This window comes from Canis lupus, chromosome 21 (assembly GCF_003254725.2).
Source record: "Canis lupus dingo isolate Sandy chromosome 21, ASM325472v2, whole genome shotgun sequence".
Classification (NCBI taxonomy): Eukaryota; Metazoa; Chordata; class Mammalia; order Carnivora; family Canidae; genus Canis; species Canis lupus.
This window is the reverse complement of record NC_064263.1, coordinates 40,280,017-40,298,781: the sequence shown is the minus strand read 5'-3', so window position 1 is coordinate 40,298,781 and position 18,765 is coordinate 40,280,017. Positions and strand designations below refer to the sequence as shown.

The 18,765-nt window shown below is 38.9% G+C and overlaps 1 protein-coding gene across 4 annotated transcripts in view; it reads left to right on the top strand.

Moving 5' to 3' along the window:
• Positions 1-18,765, top strand: part of PIK3C2A (phosphatidylinositol-4-phosphate 3-kinase catalytic subunit type 2 alpha) — a 174,919-nt gene that overhangs the window by 91,690 nt on the left and 64,464 nt on the right. For all 4 annotated transcript variants that reach the window (XM_049099099.1, XM_049099097.1, XM_049099098.1 and 1 more), the window contains one exon: positions 16,878-16,981. In XM_049099099.1, the coding sequence (XP_048955056.1) occupies positions 16,878-16,981 (104 nt within the window). The remainder of the gene's footprint in view (positions 1-16,877; positions 16,982-18,765) is intronic.

Genomic DNA, 18,765 nt, shown 5'->3' with positions numbered 1-18,765 from the left:
TGCTTTAACATTCATGTCATTTCAGTGTTTAATGATGTAATATTTTGAGAGTCACTTAAGGCGTTAATTGTGTATTTATCAAGGGCCTCCATGTGCCATATAACATTTTTTGCCCTACTGATGGAAGAAAAATCAAGTCAGATGGTAATATCCATGGAACATGGATCTTGTCCATGGTTGTTTTAAATATGGAAGACTAGCTGGACTTGTGATAGTCTTAGCGCTACAGCTGTGCATCTAGGCATAATCTATAGTACATCTTTCTCTCCAGCCTGGTGGAAGCCATGACCATAAATTGGGCCCACCTAACCATTGTGTTCCATTAGGTGCTAGCCATCTGATATCAGGTCACCTTGTCTAGTCAAAAACAAACCAATTGATTGCCTATAACATAATGGTATGGTCACAGGCTTCTAGGGGGAACCATTCTTTAAAGTTTTATTTATTTAAGTAATCTCTACACTCAGTGTGGGGCTTGAATTCAGAACTCTGAGATCAAGAGTTGCATGCTCTTCCAACTGAGCCAGCCAGGTGCCCTGAAACATTCTTTTTAGTAACAGAAATATCCCTATATGTGCTGGTATTGGGGTGATGTTATCATATCAGCTATGTATTGATGTAAATAATGCCAGTCTGTACCTTGTAATGGAGAAAACCAGCAAGGGAGGCCTTGTGTGCTTGATGTGGGTAGTAAGCCACAAAGCCAACAGAAAGATTGGTTTTGTAGCTCAGTGTAATGTACTCATAAAAAAAAAATTATATCAAAGGTGCCTTGGGTGACTTAGTTAAGTGTCTGCCTTTAGCTCAGGCCATGACATCAGGGTCCTGGGATCAAGCCTAGCGTTGGGCTCCCTGCAGGAAGCCCCACCCTTGACCCCCTCTAGCTTGTGCTCTCTCTCTTAAATAAATAAGATCTTTATAATAAAAAAATATAAAGTTACCATTTAGGTATGGTGGGTAGATGGCAAGTAAAAGTGAAAAAAAAGGGCCTTCATTTTTTCCTATCTCATTGTTTGAAGAGAAATTTGAGATCTTCTGTTGGTTCATTGGAATATGAGGGCATGTTGTACAGTTTGTCGTCATCCTGTGTTAAAGGGGGTGTAGGTTTAATTCTAGAAATATGAGTCTATGTTGAGTGGCCTTCTAATTTTTACCAATTTGGGAGTGCTTAATATAACCCTGTAAGGTCCTTTCTATTTAGGAATTAGTTCTCCAGAGTTGTTTGCTTTCCAGTCTTCTAAATAGACTAGTTTTCCAGGGTTTACTTGCAAAGAATTTTGAGTTTCATTAGGATCTGGTTTTGGCAGTGGAGTTATGGATTAATCCATAAAACTCATTGAGAGTTTTATGGATTAATCCAGCTTCTGATGAAAAGTGTAATACTTTGGGGTACCTGGGTGGTTCACTGGTTGAGCGTCTGTCTCTCTTTGGCTCGGGTCATGATTCCTGGGTCCGGGGATCAAGTCCCACATCAGGCTCCCTGTGGGAAGCCCGCTTCTTCCTCTGCCTGTGTCTCTACCTCTCTCTCTGTGCCTCATGAATAAATCTTTAAATAAAAGAAAAGGAAGGGAAAGAAAAGAAAGAAAAGTAGAACACTTTGTTATAATCTGGGTCCAAGGATAAGTCCATGGTAAGGAAAAATCTATCATATATTAATGCAAAAGGGCTTAACCCCAATTTTCCCATGGGATGGTTCTTATTCTTAAAAGACCTGTTGGTAAAAGAGTTAATCCAGTTTTCTTGCCATTCTATGCTCATCTTAGTGAAGTGTCTTTTTAAATTATAGTTAGCCTTTTCAATTTTGCCTGATGATTAAAGATGCTAGGCGGTATGTAAAACATATTTAATTTTAAGGGCTTGGGCTGATTTCTCTTAAAAACAGTCTTTGTTACTTCAGTAGCCTTTCTGCCTTACATGGGAAGGCTTCCGATTATCCAGTAACAGCATCTATATAGACTAATAACTATTTATATCCCTTACAAAGTGACACTTGTGTGAAATCAGTTTGCCAACCTTCCCTGGGATATATATGCTCCATGTCTTTGGACAGGTGTTAAAGGGTAGCGATGGCTATAGTGCACCTCTGGGTTAACTTGGGCACATACTGCACAAGATTTGTATACCTTTTGTAAGATGTCTCTTAATCCTATTCCCATCAAGCAAGGGTTAGGTGAAATTCCATAGAGCTTCTTTTCCCTTATGAATAGCCTGGTGCAGGCCTGTTGCCAATTTCCATTGTTTTCCTTGATGAAGATTTTTCCTTTATCATTCTTTTTTTTTTTTTTAAGATTTTATTTATTTATTCATGAGAGACACACAGAGAGAGGGAGGCAGAGATACAGGAAGAGGGAGGAGAGACAGGCTCCCTGCAAGGAGCCCGATGTGGGACTTGATCCCAGGACCCCAGGATCACGACCCGAGTCAAAGGCAGACGCTCAACTACTGAGCCACCCAGGCACCCCTCCTTTATCATTCTTATCCCATCCCTCGGCAGTTTTAGTTTATCCTTCTTCAAATGCTCCATTCTCTTCTATAGTATAAGTGGTAACAACAGTGCTTAAGGGATTAGAGACTGATATAGGACTCATAACTAGTTTAGTTTGAGCTGCCAGTTTGTCTGATTGGCTAAATTATTTCCTTTAGATTCTAAATTTTTTTCCCTTTTGCTGTCCTCTAAATAGTACTACAGCAACTTCTTTAGGATGAACTGCCTTTTATGGAGTTACAATTTTGAGTCCATATTTCATAGGGCAATTATGACTAGTTAATAATCCCCTCTCCTTCCAGCATGGCGTATTTTGAATCTGTATATATATTGACTCTTAGGCCTTTAGCTACCTGAAGAACTCCAGTGAGAGCTATCAATTCTGCCTTTTGAGCTAAGTTTTTTTTTTTTAAGGTTTTATTTAATTTATTGAGAGAGAGTGCGTGAGACAGAGAGCACGAGCAAGGGGGGAGGGGAGGGGTAGAGGGAGAAGCAGACTCCCTGCTGAGCAGAGAGCCCAATGTGGGACTTGATCCCAGGATCCTGGGGTTATGACCTGAGCTGAAGGTAGAGGCTTAACCGACTAAGCCACCCAAGAGTCTTTGAGCTGAAGTATTGATTGGTAATAGCCTCAATAGTTTGTGTTAAACTAACAGTTCCGTTTCCAGCCTTTTTTTGTCTTTGTTCTATAAAACTACTGTATGTAAACCAACTATCACGAGCATTACTACAGCTTGTTGTTTTAGATCTGGATGCCTGGAATAGATTTGTTCTATTTATTACTGTCATTCAGACATAATAGTAGCATGGTCTGGTCCATGCATGAAGGATGCTGGATTTAGGGTTTGACACATTTTGAGAACAATATCAGGAGAGTTTAAAAGTCTAAAAGCTTGGGGATCCCTGGGTGGCTCAGCGGTTTGGCACCTGTCTTCACCCCAGGGCGTGATCCTGGAGTCCCGGGATTGTCGGACCCCCTGCATGGATGGAGCCTGCTTCTCCCTCTGCCTGTGTCTCTGCCCCCCCCTTTCTATGTCTCTCAGGAATAAATAAATAAAATCTTTTTAAAAATTAAAGTATAGCTTGATATTTACTTAGTCATCCCCCTGTCATCCATTGATGTCCTTTAGTTTCCAAAACTGCTTGAACCTGATGAGTGTCAGAGTCAATGGCTTTCCCATTGAAAGTTTAAATGCTTCTTCTGCTAGTAGTGCACCAGCTGCTACTGCTCATAGAGGCATGCTGGCCATCTTGGGCTACACTGTCAATGGCTTGGAAAAATATCTTACAGGTTTCAATTAATACCCTAGTTTTTCTGTTAGTACTCCTAAGGCTTGGGCCTGTTTTTCAGCAAGGAACAGTTTTTTTCTAAGTTTCATAGAGCTAGAGCCAGGCAGAAGACAGTTTGTTTTAGTTGTTGAAAGGCCCCCTGTTTTCTTTATCTTATTTTGAAGTCTTTTTATCTGTCCTTCCAGTGGCCTCATATAGAGGTTTGGTAAGATTCTAAACCCTGGAATCCATAGGTATCAAAATCTAGCCATTCCTTAAAAGATTCAGAGTTCATTTTTTTTGTGGCAGGAGGTCCCAATTCTATTAAAGTTCTTTTTCTCTTGTCAGGGAATGATGTCTAATCATTAATTTATATCCTAGTATTGCACCTTCTGTTTAGAAAGTTGACCCTTTTTGTTTGTGGGACTTGTAGCCCAATGCTGGGCTTGAACTCACAATGCTAAGATCAAGAGTCAGACACTCAACTCAACTGACTGAAGTAGTCAGGTGCCCTGAAATTTGAGCCTTTTTAGATGATCTTTGTTATCTCTCTCTCCAAGAAAGTGTAGTACAACAGTAGAATTATACTCTGAGGCCTCTTTTGTGGGACTACCAATCACATATTGTACTATTGTTCACTGAGGCAACGTAAGGTCTGTCTCTAAGTTCTACCCAGTATATTGCCAAACAAATGGAAACTATCTCAATCCCTGTGGTAGGACTGTCCACGTAAACTGGCATGATAGGACTGTTCACATAAGCTGGCGTACTTGATGTTCTCCTCATGAAGTCCATTCAAAGGTAAGTAGAGCCTAGGCCTCTTCATCTACGGGAATACAAAAGAAGGCCTCCTTTAAACCAAGCACTGTAAACCGTTCTGTATTGCCTAGAATTTGAGTTGGTACAGTATAAGGATCTGGCACTGTAGGGTAAATGGGGACAATAGCTTCATTTATTAGTCTAAGATCTTGTACCATTCTGTACTCTCCATTAGGCTTCTTCTTTTTTTAAGATTTTATTTTTAAGTAATCTCTTTACCCAACATGGGGCTCATACTTTAAAACTCCAAGACCAAGAGTCTCACACTCCACTGTCTGAACCAGCCAGATACTCTTCTCCATTAGGCTTGTTAACAGGCAAAATGGGAATGCTATAAGGGGATGGGCAAGGTTATTTATTTATTTATTATTTATTTATTTGAGACACACACACATACACACACACGGGCGGTGGGGAGCAGAGACACAGGCAGAGGGAGAAGCATGCTCCCTGCAGGGAGCCTGACGTGGGACTCCATCCCAGGTCTCCAGGATCACGCCCTGAGCTAAAGGCAGACGCTTAACAAACTGAGCCACCCAGGCACCCCAAGAGGATATTGTTTTTTGTGTGAAATAATAACAAGATCCCTTAGAGCTATTTTGATGGGATAGGCTCATATTACCTTCTCTGGGATAGAAGAGTTCCAAACTTGTGGTTCTACTTATTATACCCAAATGTTCGGGGATAGATTTCTAGTTTTTCTCAACCCTTAGAGAGGAAACCATCCTCTTGTCTGGCTTCCCAACTTAAACATGAGGTCCCTTTCCAGTAGGGGAGTGGAACAGGAAGGGAGAACCAGAAAGCAATGGGTAATTAGTTGGTCTCTATATTTACAGGGTAAAGGAAAAGATAATTTAGGATCTCCTTCTGTTCCAATAATTTTATGTTTAGAAAGACAGGTTGGACAGGAGTGCTAAACAAAGACAGAGTTCATGGTTGTTGTGCTAATAAGAAAATAAATGAACTTTCCTCCCACATCTAGGGTAACTTAGGCTTGGCCATCTTGACATTCAGAAGAGCTGGACCAGCCTGAGGGTCTGTCATGCAACAACTACCCTCTCTTCAAGTTGTTGCTCCACTGGGTTGAAGTTTGAGTGCCTAGGGCCATTTTTGCCAACTTGAGGTGAATGTCTGGTGCTGGCTGCCCCATAAAATTTGTTTTTAAGATAGCCATCCCTCTGATGTGGTTGGGTCTAAATTGTATATTTATAAGTTGTTTCTATTAAACACCCATGAAATAAGGCTGGGTTTTTCTCATTTGCCTGAGTTACTTCCTTAATTTTTCCAAAATTGACAGATTTTGAAAATCTTCTTTTCATTGCCTTCAATAAACACATATGGTCATATGGTCTAATCTTTCTCTGTCAGGTCTGTCCTATTGGTGGTTCCAGTGAGGCGTGGCATTAAGAACAGCGTCTCCTCCTACTGAATAATGATTTCTATCCCTAGTTGCCAACTCATCTGCAAATTCTTGTGCCCTGGCCCAAATTTGAGCCTTTTCTTCTGGAGTACAACAGTATATTAGAATAATACAGGTATCTTGCCCAGTTAAATCACACATCAGAGACACCTGGTGAAATCCATCTACAAACTTGGATGGATCCTCTGAGTATCATCCTAGTTGCTTTATTTGAGCCAGATCTGACATGGAAAATGGGGCAGGGACTTTAATTGTGCCCATTTCCCCATTTGCTACTTCCTGAAGTGGATATAAACCCGCTCTAGTCTAAATGATAGATATGGTATGATAGATATGGTATGATAGGTATGATGTTCCATTTTTAGTATGTCCTTCGAGATCAAGAGCAGAAGGCTCCAAAAATTCATATGGATAGGGTGTTACTAAGGGACCTGGGCTCCCTTGTGCGCTTATTTTGATTTTTTTCTTCTGCTGATTGATTTGTCTGACTCAGCTGGTTTCTTCTATTGGAGTTGTCTATTTAAACAATCATAGGTTGTTTAAACACCTATGGGTTGGCGGGCAGGGTGGGGTTGGGGGGTGGGTGGGTAGTGTGCCTGGAATCTTACCAGACATATGCTACAGGTCTCTCTTAGATTAATATCCTGACTCAGTGCCATAAAGAACTGGATGTAGGGCTCTTTGGTCCATTTTCCATGATGCCCGCAAAAAAGGTCTAATTGATAAATAGTATTGAAGATTAAGGGCCTGTTTATGGGCGATTTTTCATCATCCTCCAGAGAATATTATCCTCCAGAGAATATTGAGGCCAGGTATTATTTCAGAAGAAGATGAGGTGCTTCTTTAAATCCTTTTGTCCATATTGACTCCAGTGTGCTAGGAGACAGCCCAAAGGGGAATCCTTTGGGATTAAAGAAGTTGATCCCATAGTTAATTCCTATGAAATGAAGAAAGTATATTAACTAACTAGAAGTGCATTACCAAAATCTCCCTTGGCTTCCGAATTGCATCCCATCAGGAATATTGCCAAAGGCAGGAAGTGTCCCTCATTCTCAACCACTCTTGACACCTTTGTGTCACTTGAGAAGGGTTGTCGGACCTCCCTTCTCTTCCCTGCTGCATCCTAGGGTACAGTAGGTGATGCTGAATGGACTGAAGTGCTACAGAGATTGGGGCTGCCTCTTTCCATTTTGAGGGAATTGATGTATTTGGCAACCAGTAATAATACCCTTTGTTAGCCTCTAGGTCTAGTATCAACAGATAGGATAGGGGTCCTGGCATTTGTTAAGAAAGAGCAGCTATTTTATATCGCAGTATGTGTCCTATATCTAACCTAGAAGCTTTCAATCTGAAGGCAGCTCCGAGAACACCAAACAGCCCACGAGGAAGGACAAATGTGTGATGTGAGAAAATGAAAGTATGGAACTCCTATTTAATCCAGGAAACTTTCTTGTGAACTTTATCCATGATCCATTCCCAAGGGAGTGGTCCCCATTGGATGGGTAACCAAACTGGGTAAAACCTCTGACTGATCCCTTTCTAGAAGAACAGTCAGACCTATCTTGGATTTTACGCTTATTGGGAGATTGCAGCAAGTTATTTATGAGGATTCTTTACATGGCAGTCTTGAGATGAGCAGCTGTTTTAATGGTATGACTGTCCCATGCCTAAGAAGAATATAAGTATTAAAAGAACAGATAAAACAGAGAGAGCCTGATATTTGAGCCCAATGGCAGCCAATATACTGGTGTCTAGCTGAGTGGCAGGAGTTTGTCCTTTCCCATTAGTGTAGCCACAGGCAAGAGATTCTCCCCTGAACACTTCGGCAAGACACGTTCTGAAGGCTCATACTCTTCAGGACATTTCTGAAAAAGAACAGGTAAGAAATAAAGACTGGAGGTGAAGACTTCCCAGGTCACACTCATGCTCTTGGATTTACTCTGTTGTCCTTGTACAGGCCACCAAAATGTTGGAAGATCCTTGTACATAGCAAAGAATTCATGAGATGTTTCATGATGTAACTTAGTTTATTTAATTGGTGTGAGGACAGGACCCATGGGTAGGAAAAGCTGCACTTTTTGTGGTGTGAACCTGATGATTATATGCTTAGTGCTCAAGGAGGAGGGGATGTGCAGGGAGTGTTAGAATCAGATGTGTGAATTTCTACTCATAAAACTACTTTGACAAGATTTCTCAAGTGCTTATCATTTGGTTTGATACTAGTTATGGGTGAGATTTATGGGCAGTCATGAGACCCTTTAAGAATGTAACAACGAGCACATATTTGATCCTTATCGAAACTGTGCAGGCTATATAGGTCAGCTTTCTGGGCTAAAGGTGAACATTTTTCTGCTTCCATCCCTTATCAGACTGGATAATTTCTGGGATCCCTTTCAGGAGTAATATTTAAAGTTTGGAAAGTTTCCATGTAAGAAGAAGTGAACTTTTTTTTTTGTTTTAAAGTTTCAAATTTTGGACATAGTTTCTCAAACCAATTCCGGGAGTAGAAAACTGAAAATCATGGTATTCTTGTAAAAAATAAAATAGTGATGTGTTGAATTTCACAACATACTAAGTATGTTACCTTTGTGCTACAGTAAGTACCATTTTGTGCTGGATTATAAGAGACAAGTGGTAGAAGGTGCTGATAGTTTTAAAGAAAGGTTTTATAGAGGGACACCTGGGTGGCTTAGTGGTTGAGCTCCTGCCTTCAGCTCAGGGCATTGTCCTGGAGTACCAGTACTGCATTGGGCTCCCCACAGGGAGCCTGCTTCTCCCTCTGCCTATGTCTCCGCCTCTCTATCTCTGCATCTCTCATGAATAAAATCTTTAAAAACAAGAAAAAAGGGATCCCTGGGTGGCGCAGCGGTTTAGCGCCTGCCTTTGGCCCAGGGCGCGATCCTGGAGACCCAGGATCGAATCCCACGTCAGGCTCCCGGTGCATGGAGCCTGCTTCTCCCTCTGCCTGTGTCTCTGCCTCTCTCTCTCACTGTGTGCCTATCATAAAAATAAAATAATTAAAAAAATTAATTAAAAAAAAAGAAAAAAGAAAAAAAGAAAGGTTTTATAGAAAGGTTAAAATTAGGCAAAACCTGTTTATATTTTTCTTTTTTTTTTTTTTAAGATTTTATTTATTTATTATTGAGAGAGAGAGAGAGAGAGAGGCAGAGACACAGGCAGAGGGGAGGAGCAGGCTCCCTGCATGGAGCCTGACATGGGACTGGATCCCAGGTCTCCAGGATCAGGCCCTGGGCTGAAGGCAGGCGCTAAACCGCTGAGGCACCCAGGCTGCCCCCTGTTTATATTTTTCAATGTGAATTGAGAAATTCAATTTAGTAACTTAATTTTAAAATATGTTCCAGAAAGTAGAACAGGAACCAAAGAGGAAGAAAATTCAAGGAGGCAGATATTATAGATTTAACTTGTCAATATTTAAATTGACAGTGGAACTTACAAATAGTTGTTTAATAATGATGATTCCTGTCAGGTTCTCAATTTAGTGCACTGTTATTTGAAGTCTTTGATCAGAGGTTTGGTGTGCACTTGTTACGAGTAAGGATTTTTTGTTCAAAAGAAAGTTCTAAGCCTATTTATTAATACTAAGATTTCATCATTTTGTTTGTGTACATGAAAATTTGATTTGATTTAGGCCAAAAAGGGGCAGATAAACACAGCACTAATAATAGGCTTACTTTGGTATAAAATGGTCTGTGGTACAAATAGGCATGGAGCTTTTAATTTTTCACACACCATTCATCCTTATTTAAAAACTTTTCCCTGAGAGTCATATTTTTTGTTGGGAAATAAGATTGCAGTGCCTATTTATAATTACATGCTTAAGTATTCATTTCCTGTAGGAATTTTATGCTTTGTGGTAAAATCTCAAAAGAGTGTTTTTCTTCTCACTCAGCAAACTTACTTCCTGTTTCCTAGTGTCTTTTGTTAATAATAATCTAAAAGCTTTAGTTCAAATTTTTGGAACCAATACCAGGAAAAGGAAGCATAGAACTTAAAACTCTCTTAATGGCAACTTAAGTTTAAATCAGACTTTTAATTAATAGCTATAAGTTGAGTTACTTTGAGCAGGTTGCATAGATTTTAGTAATGAATCAAATTATATTCATAGAGTTGGTTTTACAAAGTTCTGTGGGTAATCGTTCTTTCTAAAAGTTAGCTGTATTAACATTATATCCCCCATTGTCAGAATGTCTATCATTAATTTTAAATGAGGGAATTGGGTGGCTTTTTTTTTTTTTTAAGATTTTATTTATTGAGGGGGGAGGGGCAGAAGAAGAGGAAAATCCCAAAAAGACTCCATGCTGAGCTTGGAGCATGTCTTGGGGCTTGAGATCATGACCTAACCCAAAATCAAGAATCAGATGCTCAACTGACTGAGCCATCCAGGCACCCCTAAACAAGAGGGAATCTTAAACAAAATGATTTTCATTGTCTAGCTAAACATAATACACTATTTGAATAGCTTACTGAAGTCTCTTTGTAAAACTGTTTAAAAAATCAAATAAGGAAGTGATTAACTTTGCTCCAAGTAGTAACTGATATATACGTGTGTGTGTGTGTCCGTGTGTGTATATATCTTAACACTTAAAGTACATTTATTGAAAACTTGGTGTTGTGTTCAGTCTAATTTCTGGGACAATATGGCATGAATCTTGCATTGGTGTAGGTGTAAAGCTGTCCCATATTCTTAAAGCTGCTTTACAACGTATGTACTGATAGAGTTTTGTGCATTATTTCACACTTTCATCACTTTGCTTAATCCACCCTTTCCACCTCCTCTGATAGATGACTTTCCCACCTTTTTTTCATACTGAGATTAAGACCACTTTTTGTATGCACTTGTCCACCTCAGATTTGCTTCTTTCGGGTTTTGATGGAAGAGCTATTCCTTCCTTTTTCTGAAACTTAACTCTGTCACCTCTTTTCTTGTTGCTATCTCCCCAGAGTACTTTCTACCATTATTTTTTTTTAAGATTTTATTTATTTATTTGACAGAGAGAGAGAAAGAGAGCACAAGCAGTGGGAGGGAGCCAATAAAGGGAGAGGGAGAAGCATACTCCCCACTGGGCGGGGAGCCCAATATCAGGCTCAATCCCATGGTCCTGGGACCATGATCTGAGCAAAGGCAGATGTTTAAGCGACTGAGCCCAGGTGCCCCCTACCATTACTCTTTAAAGAATTTATAGTTACTACCTTTCCCAGTCTCTCATCATCCTCTCTTGTTTTCATCGTGTTGCAGAAACTCATTTCTGGTAATATGAATATTAATTGCCAATCTAATGACCATATTCACTGTCCAGCACTTTTGCTTCATTTGCAACAGATGACTACATCCTTTCCTTGAAACTTTTCTTCTCTTGCCCTTGTTAAGTCTACTTCCTAGTTTTCCTCCTATAATCTTTGACTCCTTTTCCTTTGTCTAGCTTATAAACATAGGTAGTTCTCCAAGGTTTTGCTCTAGTTGTCTTTAATATCTCTTACCTATACTCTCTTGGTCGGTGCTTAATTTTATGGCTCCAAGATAGTTTGAAAGCTACTGATCTGTGCTCTTGGATTGTTGGGACTCCTTGATTCTCTGTGGTTGAGATGCTGTGATGGTTAATTTTTTTTTTTAATTTTTATTTATTTATGATAGGCACACAGTGAGAGAGAGAGAGGCAGAGGGAGAAGCAGGCTCCATGCACCGGGAGCCCGACATGGGATTTGATCCTGGGTCTCCAGGATCGTGCCCTGGGCCAAAGGCAGGTGCTAAACCGCTGTGCCACCCGGGGATCCCGATGGTTAATTTTATGTGTCCATTTGATTGGGCCATGGGGTGGCCAGACATTTGGTCAAACATTGATCTATGTTTGTCTATAAGAGTGTTTCTGGATGAGATTAATATTTGAATCAATAGACTGAGTAAAGGCAGATTGCCCACCCTAATGTGGGTGGACCTCATCCAACCAGTTAAAGGCCTGAATAGAACAAAGCAGCTGACCCTACTGCTAATGAGGTGAAATTCCTCCAGCCTGACTGTGTTTGAGCTGGAACATAGGTTTTTTCCTGCCTTTGGACTCCAACTGAAACATCAGCTCTTCCTGGGTCTTGAGCCTCCTGGACTAAGATGGGAACTATACCATTGTCTATGGGGTCTCCAGCTTGCCAATTGTAGATCTTGATACCTGTCAGCCTCTGTAATCACAGAAACCAGTCTTTTTTTTTTTTTTTTTTAAGATTTTTATTAATTTATTCATGAGAGACAGAGAGAGGCAGAGATGTAGGCAGAGGGAGAGACAGGCTCCCTGCAGGGAGCCTCATGTGGGACTTGATCCCCAGGACTCCAGGGATCACTCCTTGAGCCAAAGGCAGATTCTCAACCACTGAGCCACCCAGGCATCCCTACAGTAACCAATGTTTTATAGTAAATTGCTTTACATATGTATATATGGATATTGTTCTCTCATTGATCTGGATGGATGCCTACAGCCGTTAGCAGAGAGAAATTTCCCAGTAGAAAATTGCAGGAATTAAATGATCCTCTAATCTATGCCTTTAGCTCTGGAATAGAATACTTCTAGATGGTAACCAAACAACTATACGAATTTACAAACCTAGCATATTTTACTAGAGAACTCCTTATCTTCCCACACACAGACCTTTTCTTTGTTCTATGTATTAGATAATAGCACTAGCAATGTTTTCTTATATTTGAGAATGCAGTGTTTGGGTTACAGACTAATCATTCACAGACCTAATCCTTAAAGAACTTGGTTTAGAAAGGAGAGACAATGTGTGTGAATATAACTGCAGTACAAAATAAAAATCCTTGAATGCTACATAAAAGTTTGTGCGAGACCCATGGAGAAAAGAGATGATTTGATGGCTAGGTTGTTTGAATGGAGTTTAGGGGAGGGATTAGGGACAAGAGTTGAGGGAATAGGTGTAAAATGTAAGAATAATTTTTGTTCCAGAAAGAATGGAGAAAAACAAAAAAAAAATTTGATGTTGATGTAATAGACAAAGTAAAAACAGAACATTTTGAATTAACTTTTCAGGTGTTGTTTTTATCTTGATGTATGACTAGAGAGTTAATTATAGTCTGTTTCTGTCACTGTCCGTTGAAATTTGTAACCTTCTTGAAAGACCTAATTCAAAAAAAGAAAGAAAGAAAGAAAGAAAGAAAGAAAGAAAGAAAGAAAGAAAGAAAGACCTAATTCATGAAAGGCACTCTAAATAATACAGGTTTTTTTTTTTTTTTTGGTTAAAAAATTATAAATGCCACTAAGGAGATTTAAAATATGTTAATAAGTAAAACATGAAAAAGAATTAAAGGAGCAAAGATGATTATTGGGTCAAGCAAAATACAGATTTTCTATAGCATTGCTCCTGCAAAAGGTCATAATGTTCCTTTTTTTAATTGTGTTTCTTAAGGGTTTTTTAGGGAGAATTTTTGGAGAGGTAGAATGACAGAGTGATTAAGCATGTGATTCTGAAGCTAGGCTGCCTGGTTTGAAATCATAACTCTGATTATATTAGCTGTATGACCTTGTATTAGTTAATTAACTTTTTTGTGCCTCATTTTTAAATCTGTAAAATGGGGATTATAGTATTGCCCACCTACTAGAGCTTTGTGAGAAATAAATAAAACATACATACTTGTAAATTTTTTATAGAAAGACTTGACATGTAATAAATGCTCAGTAATTGCTAGATTTTTTTTGTGGTAAAATACACATAACCAAATTTATCATCTTAACCATTTTTAAGTGTACAGTTCAGTGGTATTAAATACACTCACATTCTTGTACAACCATCCATCCCCAAAACTCTTTTCATCCTATAAAACTGAAACTAATTAAACAATAGCTCTCTATTTTCCCTTTCCCAAATTGAACCAATGGTTCAGTGCCTTCTGAACTGGATATAAAGTCCTACAAGGTTATAGCATTCAATAAATTTAGATTTTTATCTTCAAAGTGCTTTCACATTATGGGCAAATATAAAATAGGATGTGATGATATGATGTTTGGTTCAGACTAAGTACTTTGAAGTGGTAGGAAGGGAGAATTGTTTCATGTTGAGTAATCATAAAGGGCACTGTAGATGAAGTAGCATTTTGTTGGGCCTTAAAAAGATAATAGATTTTGACTTGGATTGTGAGGGCAGGTTAGGAGGAAGGCATTGAAGACTAAAACAGAAAGATTGAGAGGCAGGATAGTTCCGTTTGTGTTTTATAGGAACAGGATATGATTCAAGCTAATTGGAACATAGAAATCATTTGGGAAGTTCTGGGAAATACGATTGAATTAGATTATGGCAAACTTGATCTATCAGACCAGAAGATTTATGGAAATTTCAAATCCCATTTTCAGGGTTGTATGGTTTATTTGCTACAATGCTTACTTGTCTCATACTAACTTATTGGTAAATATCGGCTTGATGTTAGTAAAGTGGGGAGGTGGCTTTAGTTCAAACCCAATCTTTCCAGCATGTTAACATTTGAAAACATAAGAACAAACTTTCTTATGATTAAGAGAAAGCTTTAGTAATATGAGAAAATATGAAGGGAAACATTGAAACTCCTGTAGAAGTGTTGGCTTCTGAATGGTTCTGTATTCCACCATACTCTGGTGAAGCAGTAAGTACAGAAAAAGAAGCTATGAAGACCTTTCTCTTTGCATAAGAACTTTCATGAGGATGTCTACATCCTAAATTTTATTTTTAACTTCACTGAAATTGGTCTTGACTGAAGCAATGCCCTCAAGAATCCATATCACAAACGAGAAAGCAGGAGTTCAGGGCTTAAGGCTTTAAAGGATCAAAGACCATAAATGCTAGGTGCAAATTCAAGTGGAGATTTAACTGCACACATTTTTATAAGGACTTGTTATTTTAGTTAAGGCTTTGATTACAAAGTTAAACTGATTTTGAATAGTTTGCCTTCATTCTGTTTTTCCCACAAGCTGTGTTATTTTTAGTTGTGATTTTCTAGCACTCAGGGCTTATTTTGTTTGTTTGTTTTTCCCGTTAAATGTGCATACCACATTCTAGGAGAAAGGGCTCTTACACATTTTAAAAGAAAGAAGTTCATTGGGCAGCCTGGGTGGCTCAGCGGTTTAGCGCTGCCTTCTGCCCAGGGTATGATCCTGGAGACCCAGGATCGAGTCCCACGTCGGGCTCCCTGCATGGAGCCTGCTCCTCCCTCAGCCTGTGTCTCTGCCTCTCTCTCTCTCTCTCTCTGTGTGTCTCTCATGAATAAATAAATAAAATATATTTTTTTAAAAGAAAGAAGTTCATAAAGGAGTTGGTTGCCCTAAATTTTCAGTAATTTTTCTGACAAGGTCTTTTTGTATGCCATGGTCATTGAACTCCATTACAATTCATAAAATGTATGTACAGTATTCTCATTCACTTAATTTTGGATTGAGGATATTCCAATTTTAACTAATTTCAATTAAAAATTTTTAAAAGATTTTATTTATTCAATCCCAGGACCCCAGGATCATGCCCTGAGTCAAAGGCGCACGCTTAACCACTGAGCCAGCCAGGTCTCCCCCAAATTAAATATTTTTATGTAGTAAGTCAAAACACCTCCAAATGGTGCCTACATGGCTCAGTCCATTAAGCATTTATTTGACTCTTGGTTTTACCTTGAGTCATGGTCTTGGGGTCATGAGACTGAGCCCTGGTTGGACTCTGTGCTCAGCATGGAGTCTGTTAAACATTCTTTTCCCTCCCTCTCCTCTGCTCCTCCCTCCCATGCGTACTCTCTCAAATAAATAAATAAATAAATAAATAAATAAATAAATAAATAAAATCTTAAACACACACATTTCTAAATGGACTCGATTGTTTGGCTGTGCTTGGGTAGTGAATTTATCTCATTAAAATATTGCACACAAAGTTTGTTCACACATAAACTTAACTTTTGAAGGTCTGTTAGGATGTTTGCATAAGTTTGTCAACATAGGGACGCCTGGGTGGCTCAGCATTTTGAGCATCTGCCTTCAGCCCAGGGCATGATCCTGGAGTCCTGGGATCGAGTCCCACGTCAGGCTCCCTGCATGGAGCCTGCTTCTCCCTCTGCTTGTGTCTCTGCCTCTCTGTGTGTGCCTCTCTAAATAAAATCTTTTTTAAAAAGTTTATTAACATGGAAAATACCTGCTAACTCCTAACACTCATTCTCTTACATGAAGAACCAGCTGCTTCCTTGGAATTTGGGGTCAAAGTTGAAAACGTAATATTCCTGGTTACTAGAGGAGTCCCAAATGGGCTTGATATCCTCACTTTTTTATTTTTATTTATTTTATTTATTTTTAAAGATTTTATTTACTTATTCCTGAGAGACACAGAGAGAGAGGCAGAGACACAGGCAGAGGGAGAAGCAGGCTCCATGCAGGGAACCTGATATGGGACTCAATCCCAGGTCTCCAGGATCACACCCGGGCTGAAGGCGGCGCTAAACCATTGAGCCACCAGGGCTGCCCTCTTCTTCACTTTTTTAAAAACAGAGAGTAGTCCTTTAATTTTATTTGGCTGTTAACTTTCCAAAGTTTTTGTGATTTCTTTTTTCTTCTTTTCCAAAGTTTTTGTGATTTCCAAAATCACAAAGATTTTGAATGGAAATATCTTTAGCATTCTGTTCTTATTGATTGATGCAAATTACAGCCTATTTTTGAGCAAGTAAAACTAATGAACTTCAAGGCTTAGCTTGTATTACTTTCACAGAGATAGAAATCTGTAATTTAGAACTTTGTTACTGATATGATTTATTTTCCCTCCATATCTTTGTACATACTTTTGTAAAAATGTGTTTGTACTGTGCAGCTATTTAACATTTGGAGATCTTTTACTTTTAAAATAAAAACATTTTTTTGATTACAGAAAGACCCAAATGGGACCAGTAGTTTGTCAACTGGAAGTTCTCTTCTACAAGAAATTGAAGTACAGAATGAGGAGGTGGCAGCTTTTTGTCAGTCCATTACAAAGTAAGGAATTTTTCTTTATAAATTAAAGATTATTTTTTATTAAATACTTGCCTTTAAAAAGTTAACTTGAAAACAAGCTTAGTACTAATAATTCTAAAAATTTTTAAATTTTAGTGATTTTTCTCCCTGTGGCTAATATTTCGAGACTTAACTAGTGCATTAACGCCATCTGCAGTTGAACTTGTATTCCTGTTTAGTTTGTGAGTATTTAGAAGAAAAAAATGAAGTCAGACAGTTAATTTCCCTGTTAACCATTAAAAATATGGCTTAAACATATATAAGTTTTGGTTTACTTAGAAAATACCTGTTTTTGTTTTAGGGAGACTTAATATGTTGTAAACTTTCTGGCATTCAAAATACTGTCTTTGTTATTTAAGAGATGCTATTAAAACAAGCAAGATTACAGGGCAAATATATTTTTAGAAATATTAGAAATATTCTTTTAAAATATTTGAAATAGAAATATTTTTTATCTTAAATGTGTCTAATACTCTTTTTTTTTTTTTTAAGATTTTATTTATTTATTCATGAGAGAGGCAGAGACATCGGCAGAAAAGCAGATTCCCCGTGGGGAGCCCAGTGCGGGACCCCAGGATCATGACCTGAGCCAAAGGCAGATGCCCAACCGCTGAGCCACCGAAGTGCCCTAATATTTCTTATAGATGAATGAATAGAGGGGATGCCTGAGTGGCTCAATGGTTGAGCGTCTACCTTCAGCTCAGGGTGTGATCCCAGGGTCCTGGGATGGAGTCCCACATTGGGCTCCCCAATGAGCCTGCTTCTCCCTCTACCTATGTGACTCCCTCTCTGTCTCTCATGAATAAGTAAATAAAATCTTTAGTTAGGGGGGAACTGAGAGAAGTTATCTACTAAAATTTACTTAGCCAACAGCAGAGCCAGGTCTCCTTTGCTTCTGATTCAGTGTGTTTTCTCTTCATTATATCACTGTATTCATTCAGGACTTCTGTTGTGAGTGCTAGAAACCCATTTTAAACTAGCTTAAATTAAGAATAGTTATGTTTTGACTCTCAAACCCCTATAGCCAAAAGAGGAAGGATGGAGCAGAACTCAGTGACAGCAAGATCTAGGAATTCACATATTTTAGTTGACCTCTCCTCCCTTTAGACTTCCCTTTCCCATTTTCATCCTTTCCTTCTTCCTGCCCTTTCTCCATGCATGTTGGCTTCATTTTTTATTACTGCAGATGGGGTTTCGAAGGCAGAGAATATAGCCACTGATAGCTTAGACTTCATATTCTAATGGTCTAGGTCAGTTTCTCTACTGTAGTGGTTATCACATTCGCCTCACATATTTTAATCGTCTTGCTATCGGAGAGGAAAGGGAGTCCTCTTGGCCAGCACCAGATAGGAAAATACCACGGAAAGAAAGAGTAGAACAACCATTGTGGCCAAGGGATTGAAGTCTGTTCTCAAAAGAAAGTATATCACCACTGAGGGATTTATTCTGAATTCAGTATTTTCCCCAGTGTTGTCTGCTTTAATCAAAGCAGAGTTTGGAGTTCTCAGATCATTTTTAAAGTATATATGTCATTTTTATATATAAGGGGCTTATTAACTAGGTTTTCTAGACTCTTGGTAATATTTCATTAAAATTCTTTGTTACCTTTTTTAAAAAATATTTTATTTATTCATGAGAGACACACAGAGAGAGAGAGAGCACAGACAGAGGGAGAGGGAGAGGCAGGCCCCATGCAGGGAGCCTGATGTGGGACTCCATCCCGGGCCTCCAGGATCACACCCTGGGCTGAAGGTGGCGCTAAACCG